Source organism: Onychostoma macrolepis, chromosome 01, assembly GCF_012432095.1.
Source record: "Onychostoma macrolepis isolate SWU-2019 chromosome 01, ASM1243209v1, whole genome shotgun sequence".
Classification (NCBI taxonomy): Eukaryota; Metazoa; Chordata; class Actinopteri; order Cypriniformes; family Cyprinidae; genus Onychostoma; species Onychostoma macrolepis.
Window position 1 is genome coordinate 39950546 of NC_081155.1, and position 25207 is coordinate 39975752.

At 36.5% G+C, this 25207-nt stretch overlaps 1 protein-coding gene across 3 annotated transcripts; it reads left to right on the forward strand.

Moving 5' to 3' along the window:
* Window positions 1-24944, forward strand: radil (Ras association and DIL domains). Of its 3 annotated transcripts, none has more exons than XM_058770480.1 (17): window positions 1-127; window positions 204-534; window positions 1897-2468; window positions 6166-6285; window positions 7336-7616; window positions 9585-10262; window positions 11842-11879; window positions 12034-12191; window positions 12349-12464; window positions 13677-13941; window positions 15964-16136; window positions 16789-16939; window positions 17038-17228; window positions 18192-18609; window positions 19562-19701; window positions 23023-23162; window positions 23301-24944. In XM_058770480.1, exons 3-17 carry the CDS (start codon window positions 1934-1936, stop codon window positions 23398-23400), a joined length of 3504 nt encoding a protein of 1167 aa, XP_058626463.1. In that variant the 5' UTR covers window positions 1-127; window positions 204-534; window positions 1897-1933; the 3' UTR covers window positions 23401-24944. The 3 variants fall into 3 exon arrangements, with proteins under 3 accessions (XP_058626463.1, XP_058626539.1, XP_058626575.1); XM_058770556.1 differs by having other exon boundaries at window positions 19649-19701; XM_058770592.1 differs by lacking the exon at window positions 6166-6285.
* The last annotated feature ends 263 nt before the right edge of the window (window positions 24945-25207 follow it).

Below are 25207 nucleotides of genomic sequence, written 5' to 3' on the forward strand. Positions count from 1 at the left end.
GGAATGCAGACACCGAAGCATGCAGACTCTAGTGTAGCCAGTGGAGACGGGCAAATAAAAGGAGGGGAAAAGGGATAAACAGCTCCAACGGCTGCCCAAGAAGAGCGGCGAAAAATAAAACCAGCAGGTAAATAATTCAGAACACACCACCAATAGATTTCTCAATATTGCTATATGTTTGACACCTCACTATTACTGTACAGGTAGACGTTGTCGCATTCCATGACAGTGACTGGGCGGACCTAAACTGTATCACACCGGCCCGTAGAGCTAATTTAACACATGAGCAAGAAGAAATACTGGCAAATGTCAATAATAGGAGTCAAGCGAGCGGCTTGTGAGGGATCAGAGCTCTGAGACTGGCTGGCGGAGCTCTGTTAAGACGCACAAGCGGATTAGGACTCGCGAGCAGGTGCCTTTGTTGGCTCGCGCCGTTGCCAGTGGAGACCCGCAGTAGCCCGACGCGCTTCTTTAACATTAATGCCTCCAAATGAGCGTCTCTTCAGCAAACGGGGAATAAAACGCACTTGACAGGTAAGATATATTCTGCTAACGTTACCTCGAGTTTGATGTTTTTGGTAGTCTTTTCAAGAACAAAAATGAAACTTTCTTTATTGTACATCAGTTAAAAAGTGCTGATCGCAGTTACATTACAGTACGGTGTAAAATGTTTATGAAGGTTAAATTATTAATTCCCATTTAATGCTCTGTGCCTTTAAGAACCATAAAACGGTTTGTTTAAATAATTGTGCGCATAACAGAAGGGTGCAGAAAGGGAATGAATGAGTACTTTAGATGTACGCAGTACCTGATAGATTATTTAAATGAGGGGCAACATGTCAACTACATGCAGTTTGTGAATAGGCTTCACGAGCGCACGGTGAAGTATTTTCACGCACGAGCAGATGGTCTCCGTTCTTCAGACTGCCGAGTAGTGGGGATTTTAGCTGATGCAGTCTCTCTCTCTCTCTCTCTCTCTCTCTCACACACACACACACACACACACTGTTAGAAGGTGTTTCTCATGTCTGCAGCATTGGAGACACTCATCTCTGCAGTCTGTCTATCTATCTATCTATCTATCTATCTATCTATCTATCTATCTATCTATCTATCTATCTATCTTTTCAATCACCCATCTGTCTCTAATCATCATGCAATGAGTGGCTTTAATTTTCTAATGTAAATTTTGGATTATTGAATATTGTGTGAATGATTGTATCATAGCTGCCCAGATATATTCCTCATAGTTTCCATCAAGCTGTATTTTCCATCATATACTTGGCAACATCCCTGTTTGCTTTATCCAAAAATTCAGCCTTGCCCATCCTGTCTATTTCTATCTGTCTTTCTGACTCTAGGTGTGTGTGTGTGTGTAATAAACTCATCTACATCTCTGGTTGTACAGTACTGCCATGTTCCCCTGACTAAAACCAACATTAGATTATAGAGTTGAAATTAGATGGCAAGCATACTGTAGCCTACCTTATTGCATATCTGTAAACTTTCGAAGCATCTTTGATATGTTGCCACAGTTCTTCTGGATGTAGTCTGTCTCAGTTTGTTCTGTTTCTTCATGTGATTCCAGACAGACTGGATGATGATCAGATCAGATCACTGTGTGGAGCCCTGGCTGTTGTCAGACTCCTTGTGCAAACAAAAATATCACTGGATTATTACAATTAATGGCAAAATGAATGTTTGGAAATGTAAACTGATATTTCCTACTGACACACTAAAGAAAAATATAGAAATAACTGACTTAAAACCATTTTTAGCTGGTGAAAATACTAGTGTTCTAATAATTTTGGCCACCACTGTAAATGTATAAATAAGGTTCAAAACTCAACTTGTCAGCTCTCTGTTTACAGTTATTATAATTTGTTGTTTTCTCAGTTCTAGGAGTTTTTTAACCAATGCGAGTTCCGGCACCATGTTCTACGGTTCCTCATCTGCCAGCATGTCTCTGCCATCCAAAAACCGTCTGAAGCGTCAGAGTCGCACTTTTACCCAGGTTCTGTACCGGACACTAAGTTATCGGGATCGTCGTTCTGTGACCGACCTACCTGAGCAGGTACGGGACGATCCAGCTGAGCTTTCCACCCAGTCATCTGCACCAGGTGTACTGAAGATATTTGGTGATGAAATCAGCGCCGGCGCTAACTACAAAAGCGTTCTCGCCACACCTCGTTCCAGTGCCCAAGAGCTGATCAAAGAGGCGCTTGAGCGCTATTCTCTAAACAAGGCCTCGGCCTGTTGCTATGTGTTATGTGACGTGATTGGACGGTTTGAGGGCCCAGATCGACGGTGGCGCACTGAGTGCCTTCGGGCGCTAGGAAACAACGAGAAACCCCTCCTCTTGCAGGACCTCTGGAAGCCAAAGGATGGTTACTCTCGCCGCTTTGAGCTCAGGCGAAGAGCTGAAGTTGAGGAGCTGGCAGCAAAAGAGAAGGACACAGTCACTGCAGGTAATGCACAAATGCATTCACTGAGAAACATATGCTCAGCAGAGGACGTTCTTGTTGTGTGATTGTATTTTATAATTAACTGAAACGAGAAATCTAGTACAGCAGAGTAAAATAGCATACTATATTTTTTTCTTTCAGTTTTTGCTTAATTTCAGTATTTACCTTTCAAGACATCTGAATGAAAACATTATATTACATTTACTGGACCAAGACAAAAACATTATAACTATTTGAAAATGTGATGTTTTATGGAATGTTTTGAGATGTTTTAGAATACAAATTTATTATATGAAAATAATTTAATAACAATAATTTACTTAAACATTCTAGTAACAATTATAATTTATTTTTTAAAATTAAAATAATTTTAAGAACAATAATAATTTTAATGTAATAAATTATAATTATATAATAAATAAAATTCCGATTTTTGTCTGGAACGAGGTATTAGCATGACTGTATAAAGTATTAATCAGTATTAAGCCAATTGCTAGCTTCCAATCCAATCACACTGTTAAGATTAAAATACAAATCAAATACTGTTTTTCTTGCGTTTCTTATAATGCTGCAAATTTATTCAGAAAATGTTTACGCTAAAACTTTGACAGCTCCAATAGTTCAATATTATTGGATATTTCAGATTATTGGATAAGTCAGAAGCGGGAAATTGGAAACTTCTGACCATAATACTTTCCAGTTAATCATACACGTTTTTTTTCATATACGTATTTTGTATTTTTATGCCAATTATGGCAAAGATAAATATCGTGAACACAAAATGCTTGTATTAGTAGTAAAAATAGCTTACACAGAGCAAAAAAAAGGAATCTTTATTAGTGCTGTCAAACGATTAATCGCGATTAATCACATCCAAAATAAATGTTTTTGTTTACATAATATATACTGTGTATATTTATGTATATATAAATACAAACACATGCATGTATATATTTAAGAAAAATATGTTATGTTTATATATTACATATATTTATATATAATATAAAATATAAGAATATGAATATATAAATGTATAAACATGTAAATATTTTCAAAATATATTGTGTGTTTATTTATATATACATAATAAATATAAACAGTACACATACATATATAATGTTAACAAAATCTTTTATTTTGGATGCGATTAATCGCGATTAATCTTTTGATATCACTAATCTTTATATATTATGCTATGAACATAATGGTGTACGATGCTCTTCAGTCACAACCATCTTTGAAATGATGATTTCCAATCATTATTTTTAAGTTTGAGGTTCCAGAGTTGTTTGGAATAATGTAGTATTACCATGTTGTGAACAATATAAAACTAATTGTTAGCTTCCAGACTAATCACATCACTCTTTTTAAGTGCTGATAGCTGGAGATAAGAGATGTGTTGAACGTATAACTACTATCAACACTGTGGTGCTATAATAACTGCCACTACATCTTAATTGCTCTTTGACGTTCAGGGCTGCTCAGGTTCACTAATGCCGACACACAGATGTCAGAGCAGGTGCCAGAGATAAATGCACGATTGGGTCTGCCGTAGTATGGCCGGCCTCCAGTAGTTGAATTGAGGTCTCAGTTTCACTATTTTATTTGTGCTCTTTTATTGCAGACTAGTCATAACACTGCAATGCAACTCTCTCTCATGCTATCTCTCTCTTTCTGTTTGTGCCTGGATGCTGTTGTACTAAATTACAAATTCAACAAGGTGGCCATTGAGCCAAAACACAGGGTGGAAGTTAAATCAATATCAGCAGGCACGTTACTCGGGATAATTTATCCTCAGGTTGAACTGCTTTTCTTCCTGGTGGGGTGGAGAGAATGCATGTGTGTGTTGGTTTCTTAGTGTAGCTGTACTTTGGGCCCAAATTTGTCCCTAGAAGTGTGCTATTGTGTATTTGATATAACCTTCCTTTGGAGACATCCTCAATTGGAATTTTTATATAGATTTTTATTATTCTAAAATGCAAAACATTTTATTTAGGGTTTGGATTGGGATCATGCAGTACTATTTATAATTATCTTTAAATTAAAAATTAAGAGTCCTAATTTTGATTGCTTTATAAGGTTAGTTTGTCGATTTTCAAACAGCTTTGTGTTGTTACAATGTTAGTAGCATATGTACTTTTTCTCTGTAACTTAAACCAAGATATCCCCATTTACTTGTCAGCAACAGTCGGCCAGATGATGTTTTACACCATTCAGAAGACTTTTGAAAGTTTCAGTTTCAGGGGTTTTGTGAAAACTACAGATCGTACTTCCATGTTTTTGTATTCCTGTTCACAGACAGCCGGGTTAAACCCAGAGCATTATGGTGTTGAAGTTTTCCTGTCTGTATTTGTCACTTTGCCACTTTTCTCTGTTTCCTTAGTCAAAAATGCCTTTTACCACATTGACACCCAACTTTTATTAAACAACGTTTTTTCCAACAGTGAACTGGTCCTTTAAGGTAACTCTAAACCCAGTTAGCTCTAAAAACGTGTCTGTTTTGTGTAACTAGAAACTCCAGTTAATCTTACTTGTTGGAAGAATCATCTGCTCAAGTAATGCATTATGGAATCCTGGGAATCTTCCCAATTATTTGCTACTGTTTTATTTGGTGCATAATTTCTCATGGGGTGCATGTTGTATATACACATTTATTGTCATTCTTGTCCACATGTGACTGAATTTTAATTAATGAAAATGTCACAGGCTTATTTGGGGATCTTAGTCGTTAAGCTTGTTCAGAGTGGTCTTCTTAACTTTGGCTTAATGTCCTGCTGTTTCTTCATGGGAAGAGACTCTGCTCCTCATGTTGGGACTGTTCTCAAAAATGAATTTGTCTAGTGATTTTTGCAGTCAATCAAAAGGGCAATGATGGTTGAGAAGGTGGGAGCATTTAGATCAAGGGTTTATGAAGGTCACAGATGAGTAAAGGTGAGGAAGGGTTGGGGGGATTACATTTGCAAGTCAGCACACCATCTGCACACACATATTACTCAGTGACAGATGCTACTGGGGGCTTTATGGATAGTGTTGAGGTATTTACCAACACATGCACGTTTTATAACAGGTTTGGATTGGCAGTTATGTCTGCATTAGCACCATGTCAGAATATTGTAGAACAATACTTAAATTGACCTATTCCAGTTCATTCCTATATCAACAGTTTCTTGAATAACCAATGGTTGCTGTCACGTCAACGCCGTGTCTTCCCGTATCAATACAAATAATTGTAGAATCTAGTATAGAACCAAAATCACATGAACTGCTATATTGTTAAAAATGAAAATTTCAAAAAAATCTTTTTTTCACAGCGATGCCATAGAAGAAACCACTTTGGTTACCCCAAAACCTTTCAGTAAACAGTTCTTAAAATAACCATTTTTAGTTAGTGTGAAGAACATTTTGAAGAATAAGAAACTTTTTCCCCTATGAAGAAGCTTTTGTGCAGTGGAAGTGTTCCATGAATGGAAAAGGTTCTTCATGGAAGTATAGATGCCAATAAAAAAAAACTTTATTTTAAGAGTGTTAAGTATTAGCTCAGATTCAAAATCTATACTGCTATGCATCACAAGAAAATGTACATAGAGGATAATGGTAAAATTTGCTTGCTTGAGTGAATGAATAGAATTATGTGTGTATATTCTTTTTTTTTTTTTTTTTTTGGTGATTTGTATTTGTTGTGGTGTTTACCCATGCCCAGGGACCCACACAAACTCCCCTGTGCTATCTTCAACCTTGAGTAGAAGTGGGCATGGTAGATGCCATCGGAGCTCCCCCCGGGGCTGGCGTTTGATGCAGCCCTGTACAACTATTGTTAAAGGTGGGGACTGTCCTCAGGTATGGTGTCAGCCACCAGCCCCACCCCCATATACAGTACCATTACTTTGCAGACCCATTATTTACCGTATTGCTTCATGCACCAGTGCTGACTTCCTATACCCAGCATTATACCACCATTTATTACCCGCTATGCAATTATTAGTCATATCCCTCATTGCATGTCCCTGTCGGACAAGAATATTACCCTTACTTTATCATGCCTCTATATATTTGATTTCATTTCTGCTTTCCTCTCAATCTGAATACAGATGTGTGCATTCAACTATGATGTGCAAACTCTAATATAAAATCTGGAAATATTTTCTTTTTGTACAATCCCAAATTAGCTGGGAATAATTAAGATTTTTAATGTTTTTGATTAAATTCTTTTTTTTTAGTTTGGGCCTAAAGAATGGAGTATCTTTTTGTCAAGATCATATTAAACAGCTAGTTTATCCAAAAAATGTAAGAAAATGTCCTCACTTACTCACCCTTATGTCATTCCAAACTTGTATGAATTTATGATTTTCTTTTGTGAACACAAAATAAAATCTTTTTGCAGTATGTTTACACTCTTTTTTTCTAGACACCGAATGGGGATGTGAGCTCAGATATTACAAAAAAGCACCAAATGTACCATACAATTAGTCAAAATGACTTATTCACTATATTCCATATCATACAATTGCTTTGTTTAAAATTAGGTTACTTAATATGACATGAAACCTGAAATGTTTATCTTTATTACACTTTGCATTTCACCTCCATATTCACTCCTTTTTGTGCATGGTTGTCCTCTAATGCTTTAAATATACTTGTGTGTATTATCATGATTTAAGATCACTGGAAACTTCTAATAACAGATAGCACAAATTAAGGTTAAATGTATTTTATAATATTTCTAGTTATAATTTTTTATTATTGTTTTGAACAAACAATTTTGAGTCAATATCTTTTGTTAAGCTCATCTGTTCAGTTAAACCCCATATGGTTAGTTTTTGGCTGATGACAATGAGTCACAATTACCTAAGTGGTTTTCTCTCCCCGACAGATATCAATGCTCAAGCAAGGAAGCTACAAAGAAATCGTGCTAAAGGAACAATGACACTCCAGCACGGCTCCTCATTTTGCCGCAGCCTTAGTGAAACCAGCCTTAACTTGGTGGGTCTGCCTGGTGAGGAACCTAAACGGTACTACTCCACCCTCCCAGGGCCAATCAGAACACGCTCAGCACGAGACGCTGAGACCCGTAAAGAACGAGATGGGGGCGGAGTTAAACACTCTCTCTACCAATCACCACACTTGCTGCTCCTTCAAGGGTACAACCAACAGGTATAAGCAAAAATCACCTATATCTATCTATCCATCTATCTATCCATCTATCCATCTATCTATCTATCTATCTATCTATCTATCTATCTATCTATCTATCTATCTATCTATCTATCTATCTATCTATCGGTCTGTCGATCATCTGTCTGTCTCTATCTTTCTCTCTCTCTATGCACATCAAATGTTTGGGGTCAGTAAATATTTATATTATATTTATATTAATGTGGCAGTGAAGGCATAATGTTATTAAAAATTTTGTATTTCGTATAAATGCGACCCTTTTGAACTTATCTTGGAAGCACCATTTTTTATATTCATATCCATATTCTTGAGCACCAAATAAGCATATTAAAATGATTTCTGAAGAATCATATCACTGAAGACTATAGTAACGGCTGCTGAAATTTCAGCTTTGCTATCACAGGAGTAAATTACATTTTACAATATAATAAAATAGAAAACAGTTATTTTAAATTGTAACAATATTTTACAATATTACAACCAGAATTCCAGAAAGGTTGGGATGTTTTTTAAATTTGAATAAAATGAAAACTAAAAGATTTTCAAATCACGTGAGCCAATATTTTATTCACAATAGAACATAGAGAACATGACAAATGTGTAAACAGAGAAATTTTACACTTTTATCCTCTAAATGAGCTCATTTCAAATTTGATGCCTGCAAAAGGTCTCAAAAAAGTTGGCACGGGGGCAACAAAGGGCTGAAAAAGCAAGACATTTTGAAAAGATTCAGCTGGGAGAACATCTAGCAACTAATTAAGTTAATTAAGTTAATTGTCTGTAACATGATTAGCTATAAAAGGGATGTCTTAGAGAGTCAGAGTCTCTCAGAAGTAAAGATGGGCAGAGGCTCTCCAATCTGTGAAAGAGTGCGTAAAAAGATTGTGGAATACTTTAAAAACAACGTTCCTCAATGTCAAATTGCAAAGGCTTTGCAAATCTCATCATCTACAGTGCATAACATCATCAAAAGATTCAGAGAAACTGGAGAAATCTCTGTGCGTAAGAGACAAGACTGAAGACCTTTGTTGGATGCCTGTGGTCTTCGGGCCCTCAGATGACACTGCATCACTCATCGGCATGATTTTGTCATTGACATTACTAAATGGGCCCAGGAATACTTCCAGAAACCACTGTTAGTAAACACAATCCGCAGTGCCATCTGCAGATCCCAACTAAAGCTCTATCATGCGAAAAGGAAGCCATAGGTGAACATGGTCCTGAAGTGCCGTCATGTCCTGTGGGCCAAGGCTCATTTAAAGTGGACTGTTTCAAAGTGGAAAAGTGTTCTATGGTCAGACGAGTCCAAATTTGACATTCATGTTGGAAATCACAGATGCCGTGTCCTCCAGGTTAAAGAGGAGAGAGACCTTCCAGCGTGTTATCAGCGTTCAGTTCAAAAGCCAGCATCTCTGATGGTATGGGGGTGCATAAGTGCATAAGGTATGGGCAGCTTGCATGTTTTGGAAGGCACTATGAATGCTGAAAGGTACTGTATATAAAGGTTTTAGAACAACATATGCTTCCCTCCAGACGACGTCTATTTCAGGGAAGGCCTTCTGTATTTCAGCAGGACAATGCAAAACCACATACTGCAGCTATTACAGCAGCATGGCTTTGTAGTAGAAGAGTCCGGGTGCTGAACTGGCCTGAATTCGGGTTGTACTGTTTTTACAGTATTTTTCAATAAATAAATACAGTGAGCATAAAGAGACTTAAAAAAAAAAAAAACATAAAATTGTCCCAACCCCAAACATTTGAATATTGCATACTGTACTACATCATAAAATGAAAAAAAGGTCATCTTTGATTTGATACGTCTCATAAGAATGTGTTTTTAAGCCGTTTTTAAGGTTTTAAAGGTTTTTTAATAGCTTTTTTCTAGACAGATTTCTAGAGTTTTTTTTTTTAGTTTGTTTATTGTTTGCTTTGCTTTTGTATTGTCAGGATTGCCTGGTTTACCTGTTGAACCGAGAGCAACACACAGTTGGTCAGGAAACAGCATCAGCACGGCCAAATATCTGCCTGTCATCTCCGGATGTGCTTCCACTTCACTGCCGAATACGTCGTGCACCACAACGGCGCTCTTCCTCGGACCAGCGATTACTTCTGGAGCCTGTCGCTCACGGCAATGTACTGGTTAACTTCATGCGTATTGAGCGGCCCACTCCACTACGTCATGGGGATTTGCTGTCCTTTGGTGCTCATTACATCTTCCTGTACAAAGACCCACTAAGTGCGAAACCTCTTCCTGCCCAAACTCTCACTCGACTTCGGGCGCTGGCAAGACTATGCGATAGCGAGTCAGGGAATGTGCCTGAGAAAGGGGACGCATGTCGTATGTGTGGGGCTGTAGTACATGAACCGGTGGCATCTCGGCGCAGCTCTAAGGCTCCTGCACGAGGTGCACAGAAACGAAAGCTCGCACTGGAATTTGAGCGGGCTCACGAGGATGCGCTGGTGAACCGGGTGCTGACACTTATTGAGCCGAGCGGAGATGACCACAAGCTGACACCAGCATATTTGCTTTGTCTTTGCATCAAGCACTCAGCGAATACATTTCCACCTGGCAGCTTCGGTAAACTATTGCTGAAAATTGCCAAGAGGATTCAGACCATAGCATGGGTTAGTACTCACATCAGCTGCTTAGTTGTGTTTGTGTTATTTTTTCCATGTTAAAATGCTTCTATACAAATTTAATGTGCAGAAACAAATAAAAGTTAATTTTAGATTTATTTCCCTAAAAAGTAGGGATGCACAATATATTGGTACCATATTGGATATTTACTGTAATTGATCCATATTGGTTGGTCTTTGACATATATATTATGGCCACAATTTAAGAATTAGTTCACATGAATTAGGAATTTGTTTCCTTGTTCTATTAATTTGTTCCCTCCTTTTAGTTAAATCATGGCTACAAATTAGGAATTTGACAACTTATTAATTTGTTTGCCTGTTGTAGTAAATAGTGGCCACGTTTGTTACAGTTGGTTTTGATTTTGCAAAAAAAAAAATCTTAATTCATGGCCACGATTTAACTAAAACTAGGGAACAAATTCTGCATTTGTGGAAACTAATTCTTAATTTGTGGCCACATTAAATATATTTTTGTCTGCATGTTATGTGCAGAGTTCCTAGACCAGTAAATATTTGATGCCAACCATTACCAATAAATTAAATATCCAATATGGTATCAATATATTGTATTTTTCAGGAAAATAAGCAGAAATTCTATTCATCATTCCATATTTTTATATTTAGGTTACTTTTACCATCATCCGATGCTCACTTAAAATCTTTAAAAAGTCTAGTAATTAAATTATTAAATTAAATGAAGATAATACTGTTAAATGTAATCTCAAATCTCAAAATGAATAACAGTTTTTACTGTACATTATAATGGTGTAATATCTAAATTCACTTGTATCATATAAAACAATTGATTTTACTATTTAGGAAATGCACTTTACCTTGTAAAAAAGTATTGTTTGAAAATGTTAATTTCTTGCAGCAAATTCCAGCGTTTGGCGTACTCGACGGTCTGTCACCTAAACTACATTTCCCACAATTCCTCCAACTGTTACACAGTAGTCCATATCATGTCACTGAGACTGATTGTATTTCAGTACAGGAGAAGGAAATTATGGAAAGGCAAACAAAGCAAGTTTCGTCTCCATGACTTTCCAGTGATTGATTTACAATGTGACACTCACACTTCAAAAATTTTTAGATTCTGCATGTTTGCAACGTCCAAGTGCAAGTGTGTTTTTTATTTACATAATGCACAGCAAAAGCATTAGCATGATGAGGATAAATCCCAGATGACCCATTGATTGATTTTCTGCTGTGAGGGTCAGTACTGCACGTCACCTCACATGCCCTTTTGTCTTTGTTGACAAATGCATTTGCCTATGTTGATTTAAACACTACACAATTAGTTGAATCGTGTAATTTGTGAACAACCCTTTAACCTAGTCCCATTGAAACTATCCTGAAGCATTTAATGACTGTCTTTAAACTCATTAATTATTAAAATCCAATTTTAGAAGGTCAGCCGTCAGCCCCAACATTAACCAGCCAAAGAAAAGAGCAAGGACGAAAAGTCTGAAAACGTAGAAACGATACCAAGGTATTATACCTCCCACGTGAAGCTATTCAAAATTTTATGACATTAATTGCCGTCGGTGTCTGTGTCTCACAGGAGAAGACAAAGGAGTTGGCACAGAAGCAAGCTCAGCAGTGAGTATCATGTTCCGCCTTATAATACGCAAATGTGTGCACTTTGAATGCGTGACACTCTAAGGTCATGCGGTGCTGAATAGGCCGTCACTAATTCTGAAGGCATTGTCGCTGAATCGAACCGAAGAATGTGTGTTTTTGTGTGGTTATACAGTCAAGATCCTGCCTCGCTGTCTCTGCTCAGCATCTCAGACCTAGTACCTGATCTCCAGTTCATTTTCTTCTGGATGTCCAATGCCATCGAAATACTGTATTTTATCCAGCAGAAATCACCTGCGTACATGCAGACTATTGAGCTCATGGATGATAAAGGTACGAAACACATTCTGCATGGATTGAGAGCTGGGCCTATAGGGCCCAATACTGACAAAATTAAAAACACTAAATAGACAGGAGGATTAGAGGGTATAAAAGACACATAAAACAGTGCATTTGGTCTAATTGTATTTTTTTCTGTTCCTTATTGCAGTGGGATCTAAAGAATCTCTCCTCTCAGCAACAATATCAGCAAACGAAGAAGCTATGACCATACTAGAGGAAGTGATCATGTACACCTTTCAGCAGTGTGTTTACTACATCACTAAGGTAAAGGGTAGTATTACATTATATGTGTGGCGCCACCTTTGTAAGATGTTACCAGGGCTGCTGGGAATGAATTATTTAATGTGTATGTGGCTGCTGGTTTGCTTGTATGTCTTTAGGTCTTCTTCTCCTCCACCTCATGTCCTCATTGTCTTCCCTATTTGTAGCCTGTCAATCATTTTTGATTCATAAAAGTAGTAGTTAATAATAGTAATAATATTTATTAGTAGTTAATAGTAATTATTTACTTAATGATATGGAAGTTAATTTCCTAAATGAATTGCAGTTTATCAAATATCAGTATTTTTGAATAATAAAATGATCATTAAAAATACATTACGTTATTGTACCAAATGGGTAAAAAATGTAATACTTGTTACAAAAAGTGGATGAAGAGGTCAATTTATGTAATTTTATTTACTTTTCAAAAGTTCGGGTCTGTAAGTTTTTTTCTTTTCTTTTCTTTTCTTTTCTTTTCTTTTCTTTTCTTTTCTTTTCTTTTCTTTTCTTTTCTTTTTCTTTTCTTTTCTTTCTTTTTTTTCATTTGTCTTAAATAAATTAATATTTAATTATTCCTTAAATTGATCAGTATGCATTTAAACAAACGTTCTAATCATGAACAAATCCTAAAAAAAGATACCAAGGTTTCCACAAATATATAAAGCAGCACAACTCTTTTCAACACTGATAATAAGAAATGTTTGTTGAGCACCAAATCAGCATATTATAATGATTTCTGAAGAATCATGTGACAAAAGAAAATCGTAAATTCATAGAGGTTTGGAATGGCATAAGGGTGAGTAAGTGCTGACATCTTCTTGAATTTTTGGATAAACTAGCTGTTTAATATGACTTTGGCAAAAAGATATATTCTATATTCTTTAGGCCCAAACTAAATTCTGTATTTATACAGTTATGCATTTAGCACATGTTCATGTGACACTAAAGACTGGAGTAATGACTGAAAATTCAGCTTTCCCATCACAGGAATAAATTACATTTTAAAGATATTACAATCAAAAACTATTGTAATAATATTTAACAATATTAATATGTTTAATATGTTTTTGATCAATGTCATTGGGGACAAATTTAAAAGAATTAATAATTCTATATTAGATCATACATTAAATTGACAGCTCTGTAAATAATGTGTATATGTAGGTGTCTGGTTGTTCATGTTATTATAACAAATGGCTCTTCTTTACATTTCAGACCTTGTACGTTGTGTTGCCAGGGCTGTTAGACTGTAACCCATTTGGGACGGAGTCTGCATCAGAGCAGTGCCGGCGGGCTGTTGGAGTGTGTGTGTGTGCTGTGTGTGTGATGCCAGAGGCGGTTCGGAGGGTGGTGAGTGTGTTTCAGACTACTTCAGACCTGCTGCAACAGTACCAGGTCCATTCAGAGATTCAGAGTCAAATGTTTGCCTACCTCTTCTTCTTCACCAATGTCTCACTCTTCAATCAACTCATCGATAAAGGTTTGTTCAAGCTCAGCTTCTAGAATCTTTTTACCTTTTTTGTTTCTGTGTAGCACGCACACAAACTCAAGAGACACACTCAAATATTACTGTCATATATTTTCATTAAGCATGTTGCTATGGCAACAACAGGCCATAGGTATAATGTTTCAGCAATGGTAGGCAGAAGAAAAAGGGGTGAAAAATGAAGAAATAAGATATCAGAATGGAAACTGATGAATTGGAACAAAGTATTTATTCTGCCTTCTAGTGTTGGAGATACTCTAACCTGTAAGCCAATGGACTTTCTCCATCAGTTCTTAAGAGAATAAATATTTACTTTATTTCTTTTCATGGTACATGACAAAAAATATTCAGCAGAATGTCCAAGCTGCTCTTCTAATACAACAATAGCAGAATTACAAAGATTTAAGATAGCCAGTCATTGTTCACTTGCTTAACTTTAAGATTAATTCAATATTAATTAAGTAACTGCTTCAACAATTCTGGTCTTCAACGAACCCAAAAGGGCCCATGTCACACCTCTCTTTATCTCCCTGCACTGGCTCCCGGTTGAAGCTTGCATCAAGTTCAAGACATTGATGCTTATAGTATATAGAACAGCCACAGGCTCAGCACCCTCCTACTTCTGCTCACTTATGAGAAACTACATCCCCTCCAGAAGTCTGAGATCTGCGAGTGAGCGACGCCTTGTGGTGCCATCACAGAGAAGCACCAAATCACTTTCCAGAACGTTTTCATTCACCGTTCCTGACTGGTGGAATGAACTTCCCACCCCAATCCGGAATGCTGAATCCCTGACAATTTTCAAGCGACACCTGAAAACTCATCTCTTCTGTCATCACTTGACTTCATCTTAAAAAAAAAAAAAAAAAAAAAAACTTTGCTTTCTTTCCTTAACCTCTCCCTGTCTAGCTAGTATTTACTCTGAACAATGCCTGAAACTTTGTATTGCAAGCACTTCCTGTGTCTATTTGCCTCTTTATAATGAATCGCTTATTGTATTCCTCATTTGTAAGTCGCTTTGGGTAAAAGAGTCTGTTAAATGAATAAATGTAAATGTAAATTCATGTATTAGGTAATATTTTTTAAGTGACATTTTTATTAGTGAGTAATTGAAGTATACTAAAATTCTGAAAAAATATTTTAATATTTTATTTTATTTAAATATTAAAATTATTTCGAAAACTCTGTTATGATCACCAAGGTGGCATTTATTTGATCAAAATACAAAAAAACTGTTGTATTATGAAATATTATTACAATTTAAAATAACAATTTTCTGTTTGAATATAATTTGAAATGAAATGTATTTCTATGATGGCAAAGCTTAATTTTTAGTGACACATTATCCTTTAGAAATAATTCTAATATTTTGGTGCAGAAGAAACATTCATTATTATCAAAGCTGAAACTAGTTGTGCTGCATATACTATTATTGATGAAACCATGATCATTTAAATTAATTAATTAATGAATTCATTCATTCATAAAACTAAGAAAATTCAAAAGAACAGCATTTATTTTAAATACAAATTAATGTAACGCTATAAATGTCTTTACTGTCACTTCTGATCAATTTATTGCATCCTAACTTTTGAACAGTAGTGTGTATGTTTAAATATAATATATTTAATGACCATAGTTGTTTTTGAAATGATTTTGTAAGGATCGCTTGTTGCAAAACCAGTACCAGTTTCCTTTTTTAAAGGGTAGTGCGAAACATATGTCGTTTTTGTGTGCATTACACATGGTCAGGTGAAGATTATTTCTCCAGACACCCATAATCCTCTTTATGTCATAACAGACAGAGGCTCAGAGCTGGTCTTACACACAAGCACCCACTTACACAATTTGACATGTAATAAGGTAATAAACTGTGACTACAGTTGTGAATATTTACTGGAACCATCTTCATTTTATTACCAGTATTACAGTACGCCATGAATCTGAAAGGTGTTTGTTTAGTGTTTTCATATGCATCCTTTCCATAACAATTGTATGTGTGTTTGTGTGTTTTAGGCCCCACGCGTGGCTGGTTTCAGCGTTCACGGGTCCTGCAGATCCAGGCTAGTGTGAAGATGCTACTGGACTGGGCTAAAGGAGCGGGGCACAGTCATCTCGGCCAGAAATTCTTTGCCAAGTTCTGTAGCGCTGTGAGCATCCTGGCCACACCCCCACAACAGCTTTCACAGGTAACACAGTTCATATCAATTTCATATCTGTTTCATATAGTAAATCAGGTTTCTGCGTCACAAAATGTTCTTTTTGGCGAAATAAAGAAGAGATGGCTCTTTAAAGAACCTTTGACTGAATGGTTCTTTGTGGAACCAAAAATGGTTCTTCTATGGCATCGCTGTGATGAACCTGCTAAGCACCTTTATTTTTAAGAGTGTGTGTTCAAAAAGAAGAAGAAAAAGAAATCCTTTCAATATTGCACTGATAGCTTCTTGTTATAAATAAAGTAAAAGATATAATTAAAAAACAATTGATCCAAAAATAAATTGATAATACATTTTATAGTAGTGTAGCCAACAATTTTAATAGATAGTTTAACTACTGAAAATTATGATTTCCTTTCTTTAGAGTGAAAAAGGTTCTTAACACTGAGAAAAATGGCTCTTATAAGAACTGATTACTTTATTTATTTAAGGTTATTTGGGAAACCAATAATACCAAATGTTTGTGTTTGTGTGTGACTAGGAAGGATTTTTTGAAAATATAGATAGAAAATACAGTTTATACAGTATAAAAACCTTTACATCTATTTCCCCATAATGTCCCCTTGAAACATGGAAACCAAATGTGTGTGTGTGTGTGTGTGTGTGTGTATGTGTTTGTTTGTAGATGAGTTGGAAAGCTCTGTGTGCAGAGCATCCATCTCTGAAGCCTGTGCAGCTACACAGAATCCTCACACAGTACCAGCTCATGGCAGAGCTCGGTCCTCTACCAATCTGGCAACCGAGCAGTGAAGATGAGGCATATATCTACAGAACAGGTAGACGCATAAAAGAAATATAAATGAGTACTGTCAACTTGATTTTCAGAGACTTTGTGTATTCTAGTGTACATTATGCATACGTGTCTTTTCAACAGTTGATCTGCTAGAGAGTTTTGAGAACCACCCTCCTATTGTGCTGCCGAGTGCTGGATTCAAGGTGGACCTGGAGAGTGACAGTGTGGAGGACAGTATATACCGCCAACTACTTTACGTTCGTCATTTCCTTTGGGGTCTTCGCTCTAAGACCCATCCTTCTAATGGCTGTGCAGACCGTCAGGATTCCCAGGTAAATTTTGAATAAAATACTAATAAAACACTACTGGTTAAAAGGGTCTCACTAAGGCTGATCAAAAATACAGTAAAAACTGTCATATTGTGAAATAACTGTTCTATTTTAATATATTTAAAATTGAATTTAATCCTGTGATGGCAAAATGATTTTTCAGCAGCCATTACTCCAGTATTCAAAGTCACATAATCCTTAAGAAATCATTCTAATATGCTGATTTGCTGCTCAAAAACATTATTATTAAGATATATTCATCAGCATCTGGCTTTTGCTGGTCATTCTTTAGAAAAATGTGAACTAGCTTAAGGATTGTAGCTCAGAACACTAAGATTTAAATTCTAGACATGAGAGTCATTCTTAATCTGATTACAAGATTAGCTGTTTAATTAGGAGCTGCCGGCTGAATTATGGCCGTGTGTGAGTCAGTCTGCAAAGAAACGCTATAAATTTTCCAGTGTTACTACATTGTTTACAGATTATCCAAGCCTTATTTCATTGTTTATTTGTTTCTGTCATCAGTTTAATTGCCATATGGTATAATTCTGTTAAAGTTCTTCCTCCACCAGAGTTCTCAAAACACCTTTCTTTTTATAACACAGGGAGATCATAAAAATATGAAGATGATAAAATTTCTCCAATGTATTGTGGGTTTTCAGCAGAGGGCAGCCAATCCTATTAATTTATATGGTAGTCACCATATTAATTTTAGCTGTGGAGTGACTGTGTTTTCAAAATATTGTTGAAAATAATACAAATATAAAGTCCTTTTCTCCAAAGCAAAATTACACATTTTTAAAATTCAATTATTCTCACCATAGCATTCTATTCTTAAATACACCAACATGGGAATAACTGATATGTCTGACCTTTGTTGTTTTTTATTAAGAGTTGTCAACTTTGCTTTGTGAGAAAATATGGATATTAATAAAATTATGATAACATGGTAATTCGGTTCTCCAGCGTGAGCCTCCTCAGCCTCACTCCAGTCCACATCCAGCACCTCCTTTACGTGGGGAGGGAGAGGGGGAGGTGCGTGGCTCCTCTGCGGGTCTCGGAGGAAGAGGAGAGGGAGCTGGAGCCGAGGAACGACCCAGAGACAAGCCGCCACATAGCATTCACTCCAGAAACGGGACCAGCATCCGTTACGCCAACCAAACCCAAGCGACAGATTCTTCCTGTATACTGACTCCACCTAATACGCCCCTCTATCCGGAACACACGTATATACACTCCAACGCACAGTCCAATCCAGCCCACTACCCTGAGCATGCTTCACAAGAGCACACACATACACACTCTCACACAAAGTCCAATGGTTGCATGCGTTCAACTCCAGAGCACAAGAAAATCAATGGCTTCATCAGCAATGGCATTGAAGGCAAGTCAAAAACGCCTTTTGGGTCGTGGATGTGTGTGTTCTTTCTGCTAGATTTTGTCTCTTGGGTCATTCCTGTTATACAGTACATATACAGTATATGAAGGTTATTTTGTAGTTTAAAGATGTTTTTTTTTTTTTAAAGGAATAGTTCATCCAAAAATGAACATTTGCTTAAAATGTACTCACTGTCAGGCCATTTAATATGTAGATGTTCATCAGAACAGATTTGGAGAAATTTTGCATTACATCACCACTTTCTCACCAGTGGATCCTCTGCGGTGAATGGGTGCCGTCAGAATAAGAGTCCAAACAGCTGATAAAAACATCACAATAATTCACAAGTAATCAACACCACTCCAGTCCATCAGTTAACGTCTTGTGAAACAAAAAGCTTTTTGATGTTTTTGTCAGCTGTTTGATCTGATAAAACTTTATCTCAAACTTTATTGAGTTAACTGGATTATTTATAAAAGTCAAGAAAATGTCTCCATCATCAGCAGGATAGAGCTTATTTGCGCTAAAAGAAAATGAATATTAAAAATTTTGGGACATAATGCAGACATGAAAATGTACTGTGTAGTACGAATGACTTTTAGTGTTAGTGTTTGCACATGTTAGTTTTGATTATTCAATGACAGACATATAATCATATCTGATTTGTGTACATTTCTTTTATTTCACTTGAATGAGTTTATGTGTGAATGCATGTGTTTATTTCTTATGAACATATGCACAGATTTCTCTGTGTATAGTTCTGTCAGTTTTCTATATGTTTACTCTCTGCATCATTTAATAACTTTGCTTGCATGTGCAGCAGATGCATTTTCCCACTGAGAACATATTGATTTTGTTTATTGGCCCGACTACGGAGTCTGTGTGTGGAGTCTGTGTGTGCGTCAAATGAGCACTGAGTCCTGTGTGTGTTTGTTTGTTTATCCCTGCCCCACTCCAGGCCCTTTGAGTGGTTGTGGTTTTCCTTTCCCTGTCCCTGTCTCTCATCTGGCCCCAAACTCTGATGATATCTGTTCCGTCTTTGTAGTGGACCTGGATAAAGGACCTTACGGCCTGGGAATGGGACTTATCGATGGGCTTGTGAGTGTCTGCAGTATTGCTCTGCTGAAATTTAACACTGGCGGTCAATGTTCTATGCATATAACCCATAACACTATAGATTTGTTCCAAAACCTATACATATACTGTAGGCTCATTGGAAAAAATGTGCCTCTACCTACATGTTTGTACATCTCCAAAAAACATACCTTAATAGGTCCCACTTTATATTAGGTGGCATTAACTACATTTACGTACATTTAAATTAATAATTTGATACAATGCACTTATCGTGTACATACATGTTTTACATTGTACTTATATATATATATATATATATATATATATATATATATATATACAGGTGCTGGTCATATAATTAGAATATCATCCAAAAGTTGATTTATTTCACTAATTCCATTCAAAAAGTGAAACTTGTATATTATATTCATTCATTACTCACAGACTGATATATTTCAAATGTTTATTTCTTTTAATTTTGATGATTAGAGCTTACAGCTCATGAAAGTCAAAAATCAGTATCTCAAAATATTAGAATATTTACATTTGAGTTTGAATAAATGACCATCCCTACAGTATAAATTCTGGGTATCTCTTGTTCTTTGAAACCACAATAATGGGGAAGACTGCTGACTTGGCAATGATCCAGAAGACGAACATTGACACCCTCCACAAAGAGGGTAAGTCACAGAAGGTCATTACTGAAAGGTGTGGCTGTTTACAGAGTGCTGTATCAAAGCATATTAAATGCAAAGTTGACTGGAAGGAAGAATTTGGGTAGGAAAAGGTGCACAAGCAACAGGGATGACCGCAAGCTTGAGAATACAGTCAAGCAAAGCCGATTCAAACACTTGGGAGAGCTTCACAAGGAGAGAACTGAAGCTGGAGTCAGTGCATCAAGAGTCACCACGCTCAGACATCTTCAGGAAAAGGGCTACCAAGCCACTTCTGAACCAGAGACAACGTCAGAAGCATCTTACCTGGGCTGTGGAGAAAAGAACTGGACTGTTGCTCAGTGGTCCAAAGTCCTCTTTTCAGATGAAAGTAAATTTTACATTTCATTTGGAAATCAAGGTCCCAGAGTCTGAAGGAAGAGTGGAGAGGCACAGAATCCATGTTGCTTGAAGTCCAGTGTGAAGTTTCCACAGTCAGTGATGATTTGGGCTGCCATGTCATCTGCTGGTGTTGGTCCACTGTGTTTTCTGATGTCCACAGTCAACGCAGCCATCTACCAGGAAATTTTAGAGCACTTCATGCTTCCTTCTGTTGACAAGCTTTATGGAGATGCTGATTTCATTTTCCAGCAGGACTTGGCACCTGCCCACACTGCCAAAGGTACCAAAAGCTGGTTCAATGACCATAGTGTTACTGTGCTTGATTGGCCAGCAAACTCGCCTGACCTGAACCCCATAGAGAATCTGTGGGGTATTGTCAAGAGGAAGATGAGAGACACCAGACCCAACAATGCAGATGAGCTGAAGGCCACTATCAGAGCAACCTGGGCTCTCATAACACCTGAGCAGTGCCACAGACTGATCGACTCCATGCCACGCCGCGTTGCTGCAGTAATTCAGGCAAAAGGAGCCCCAACTAAGTATTGAGTGCTGTACATGCTCATACTTTTCATTTTCATACTTTTCAGTTGGCCAAGATTTCTAAAAATCCTTTCTTTGTATTGGTCTTAAGTAATATTCTAATATTTTGAGATACTGATTTTTGACTTTCATGAGCTGTAAGCTCTAATCATCAAAATTAAAAGAAATAAACATTTGAAATATATCAGTCTGTGTGTAATGAATGAATATAATATACAAGTTTCACTTTTTGAATGGAATTAGTGAAATAAATCAACTTTTGGATGATATTCTAATTATATGACCAGCACCTGTATATATGTATATATTTTAAATTCCTGCATGTAATTACATTTATAATGTTGACCTATCCCTTACACCTTAACTCACCCTTAAATACCCTTAATACCACCAAACCTGTCCCTAACCTTACCCATATCCCACATCAATAGCAGCAAAAGTGTTTTACAATACAATATAAACATAACAGGTACATTGTACTTATTGTTGATGTAAGTAAATAGTAGCTAAGGCCTCCTAATGTGAAGTGGGACCCCTTCATATACAATTCACTGCAATTTCCAAGTGAAATGAACACTAGTGGCAATAAAAGACCAACAAATTTGATTGCTTTTCACACAAATTAAGAATACAATGTCAGATTTAAAAACAAAAATAATAATAATAATGCCTTGTTTATGTGTGGTTCCTTTTCAATTCTATGTAATGGGTTCAAAACATTTTTACCATCTGGCATGATTTGTAAACTAATTAAAACTATAATTTTGACATTTTAATCACATAACAGCTCCATAATAATGGCTTTTCTGATGCAGTAAACTTGCTCAGAAGCTCACCCGGTACAGCATAGCATTGCATTTGGGTAAGAGTCTCGAATAACACAAGACCTGATAAAAGAGCTCAAAGACTTGCAGGAGCAAGCTAAATTGTCATGGTTGCTTCAGCAAATGTGTTTTTACTTCATTTTGCTTTTGTTAACACTAAATGTTAGGTTTAGTATAGGTGGTGCTCTTTTTAAATGCAAAAGAGCATTAACCTTTTAGCACCACTCACCGGACATTTCACATCAACTGCCATGATACATACAGCAATCAACATAATAAAATGTTGCCAGATTCATGCTTACCTGTTTCACAACCAATTGAACAGTGCTGCTTACTGGACATTTCATTGCTGAACTGCAGCAAAACGTACAACAACCAATGTATTAAAAGATTGCTACAATCACGTTTTGTTTCGGATAAATCTGAAAGTCCTTTAGCCCCACTCACTCGACATTTCACTTTGAAAGTGCAAGGAAACATGCAAGAGGCATGTCCGGGTATCATAAAAACACTCTTTTGAAGGGTGTTCAAAAATGTTGGCAGCAAAATGCTGCTGCTTTATATTTTGATTTAGCCCATACATAATCATTCATGGCAATCCTATAATTGTGAAAAGCTCATTAAAAATCATCCAATACAACTGACAAGTTAAGAGAAATTATTTTATTTATAGACAGCAAGGCAGCTTAGGTACAGAGCTTGTGTTTAAAACCCTCAATATTATTATAAAACAACAAAAGACTTTTACATATTGTGCTAATCAATTTCTATTTACTGGACAGATGTCTGATTATAGTTTGCACAAAATTCTGATTGATATTATGAGCTGTAAAAAATACTAGTCTGATGGAACTGATGCTTTCGCTATGATTCCATATTTTCTGTTTTAAGAAAAAGGCATCAAATAAGTCTCTGTTTTTTAGCATACCCCTCTGAACTCTCCTGGAATCTACATCAGGACACTGATTCCAGATGGACCAGCTGCTGCAGATGGGCGACTTTGCATTGGTGACAGAATCCTGGCAGTGAATGGGACCAGTCTCATTGGAGCTGACTACCAGAGGTCAGTGCATCATCGGCTAGCGGATAATGTTTGCAACCAAAGTGTTAACGTAACATTTTCACCAGGCATGATCCTTTGCAATATAAATGTGTTCTTTTAACCCTGACATTTGAATCCCGCTTTGTCTGTCTCTCACAGTGCTGTGGATTTGATTCGTCTGGGGGGAGGACGGCTCCGGTTTCTTGTCGCCAAATCAGATCTTGAAGTATCAGAGAAGATCAGTGCCTCTTCCTGCTGAGAGAGAGGCTGCAAGTGTTACCCTCTACCTAGACGAAATATGAGGAGGACAGCGATTCCTCCTTTCCGAGACTGGAGAACAAGCACACTATAGGACCTCTCAGCGACTATAACTCAGCCCTGTACAATACTGCACTCTTTCTCATTTAGAAGGACAGTTTGACATCTCTGTCTTTCTTTACCTCTTAGCCAATCTGGTTTTGTTTCTTGAATGTCAAGGAATATTGAAGGGAAAGGGATTTGTGCACATAATCAGGCTGATACTGTAAAATCTAATTAATATTCACATGAACGGAAACATGAAATGGGGCGAAAGTGGGGTTTTAAAGTGGTTCATTTGTTTTATAAAACATACAAACAATAAAGAAAACAATAAAAAACAGAAACATTTAGCCAATAGCCTCGCTAAGAGGCACAATGTGACCGTGGACCACAAAACCAGTCTTAAGTCGCTGGGGTATATTTGTAGCAATAGCCAAAAATACATTGTATGGGTCAAAATTATCCATTTTTCTTTTATGTCAAAAATCATTAGGATATTAAGTAAAGATCATGTTCCATGAAGATATTTTGTAAATTTCTTGCTGTAAATGTATCAAAACTTAATTTTTGATTAGTAATATGCATTGCTAAGAACTTCATTTGGACAACTTTAAAAGCGATTTTCTTAATATTTAGATTTTTTTGCACCCTCAGATTCCAGATTTTCAAATAGTTGTATCTCAGCCAAATATTGTCCGATCCTAACAAACCACATCAATGGAAAGCATATTTATTCAGCTTTCAGATTATGTATAAATCAAAATTTTGAAAAATTGACACTTAAGACTGGTTTTGTCGTCCAGGGTCACAAATGAGTCTTTATCTTATCCTTAATGGTTGATAAAAAGATCTGAGACGAATCTCTTCTTTTTCATTAATAAAAGCTTCTCTCTTTCAAATTGATAGTAAACAAAACGTTGGCTCAAATACTTGATGGTTTCCCCATTGAACATTATATATGCTGAACAACTGCACTTCAAGAGCCTCATTTCATGGTGCAACTTTCTTCCTCTCTGCATAAATATTTTAACAAAATTCTCAGTTTGCTATGTTAGCAGTATTTGCAACGACTTTAAGCTCACTAACTCAAAAACTGCATATATATATACACATATATATACAAGCATATCATTTTCAAAATGATAAAATGTTAATATAGGATATATAATTCATAAGCTGTTTTGTTTATATTTGAGAGGACGTGACTGCACAAGTTTTTGAATACAAAAAAAAAAAAAAAAAGTTTATTTTTTCCATTATTTCATGTTTGTACTAAATCTGTATTGCAGTATTTCATAAATGCATTTTTTTCGCAGTTGTACTTGTATTTGGAAGATTTATAATGTAATATACCTTGCTATTAAATCGAACGTTGAGAAGTCAAACTACACTTGAGTATCATGGTCTTAGTATTTAAAAGCGCTGGCTTCAACATTGTCCAGGAGAGGACGCCAGAACACTGCAGATGTTTTGGACCAAACGGTAACTGAATCGCTTCTACTAATTATTGAAAACGAAAGACTAGAGCCGGTGCTCTACAAAACAGCTATTTATTTTTCTTTAAAATCCGATTCAACTATAAAGTCAGAAGTCATCAAACCCTTTGTGTTGTGGAATTAAAATTGTAGAGACTACAGAAAAGAGAAACGTAAACTACAAATTTTAAGTCCAGCAGAGAGCAGTATTGTCCCACAGTTTGGTCGACACTTCTTTTGATGATGAGATTTCAGAGGTGGGCCTACTCACTTTCACCTGAGGCGATTTTG

Coding starts and splice junctions, on each gene's coding strand:
- radil (XM_058770480.1), top strand. CDS start 1,934: ATGTTCTACGGTTCCTCATCTGCCAGCATGTCTCTGCCATCCAAAAAC. Junction 2,469..6,165: donor GAAGGACACAGTCACTGCAG/GTAATGCACAAA, acceptor ACCCATGCCCAG/GGACCCACACAAACTCCCCT. Junction 10,263..11,841: donor GGATTCAGACCATAGCATGG/GTTAGTACTCAC, acceptor TGTGTCTCACAG/GAGAAGACAAAGGAGTTGGC.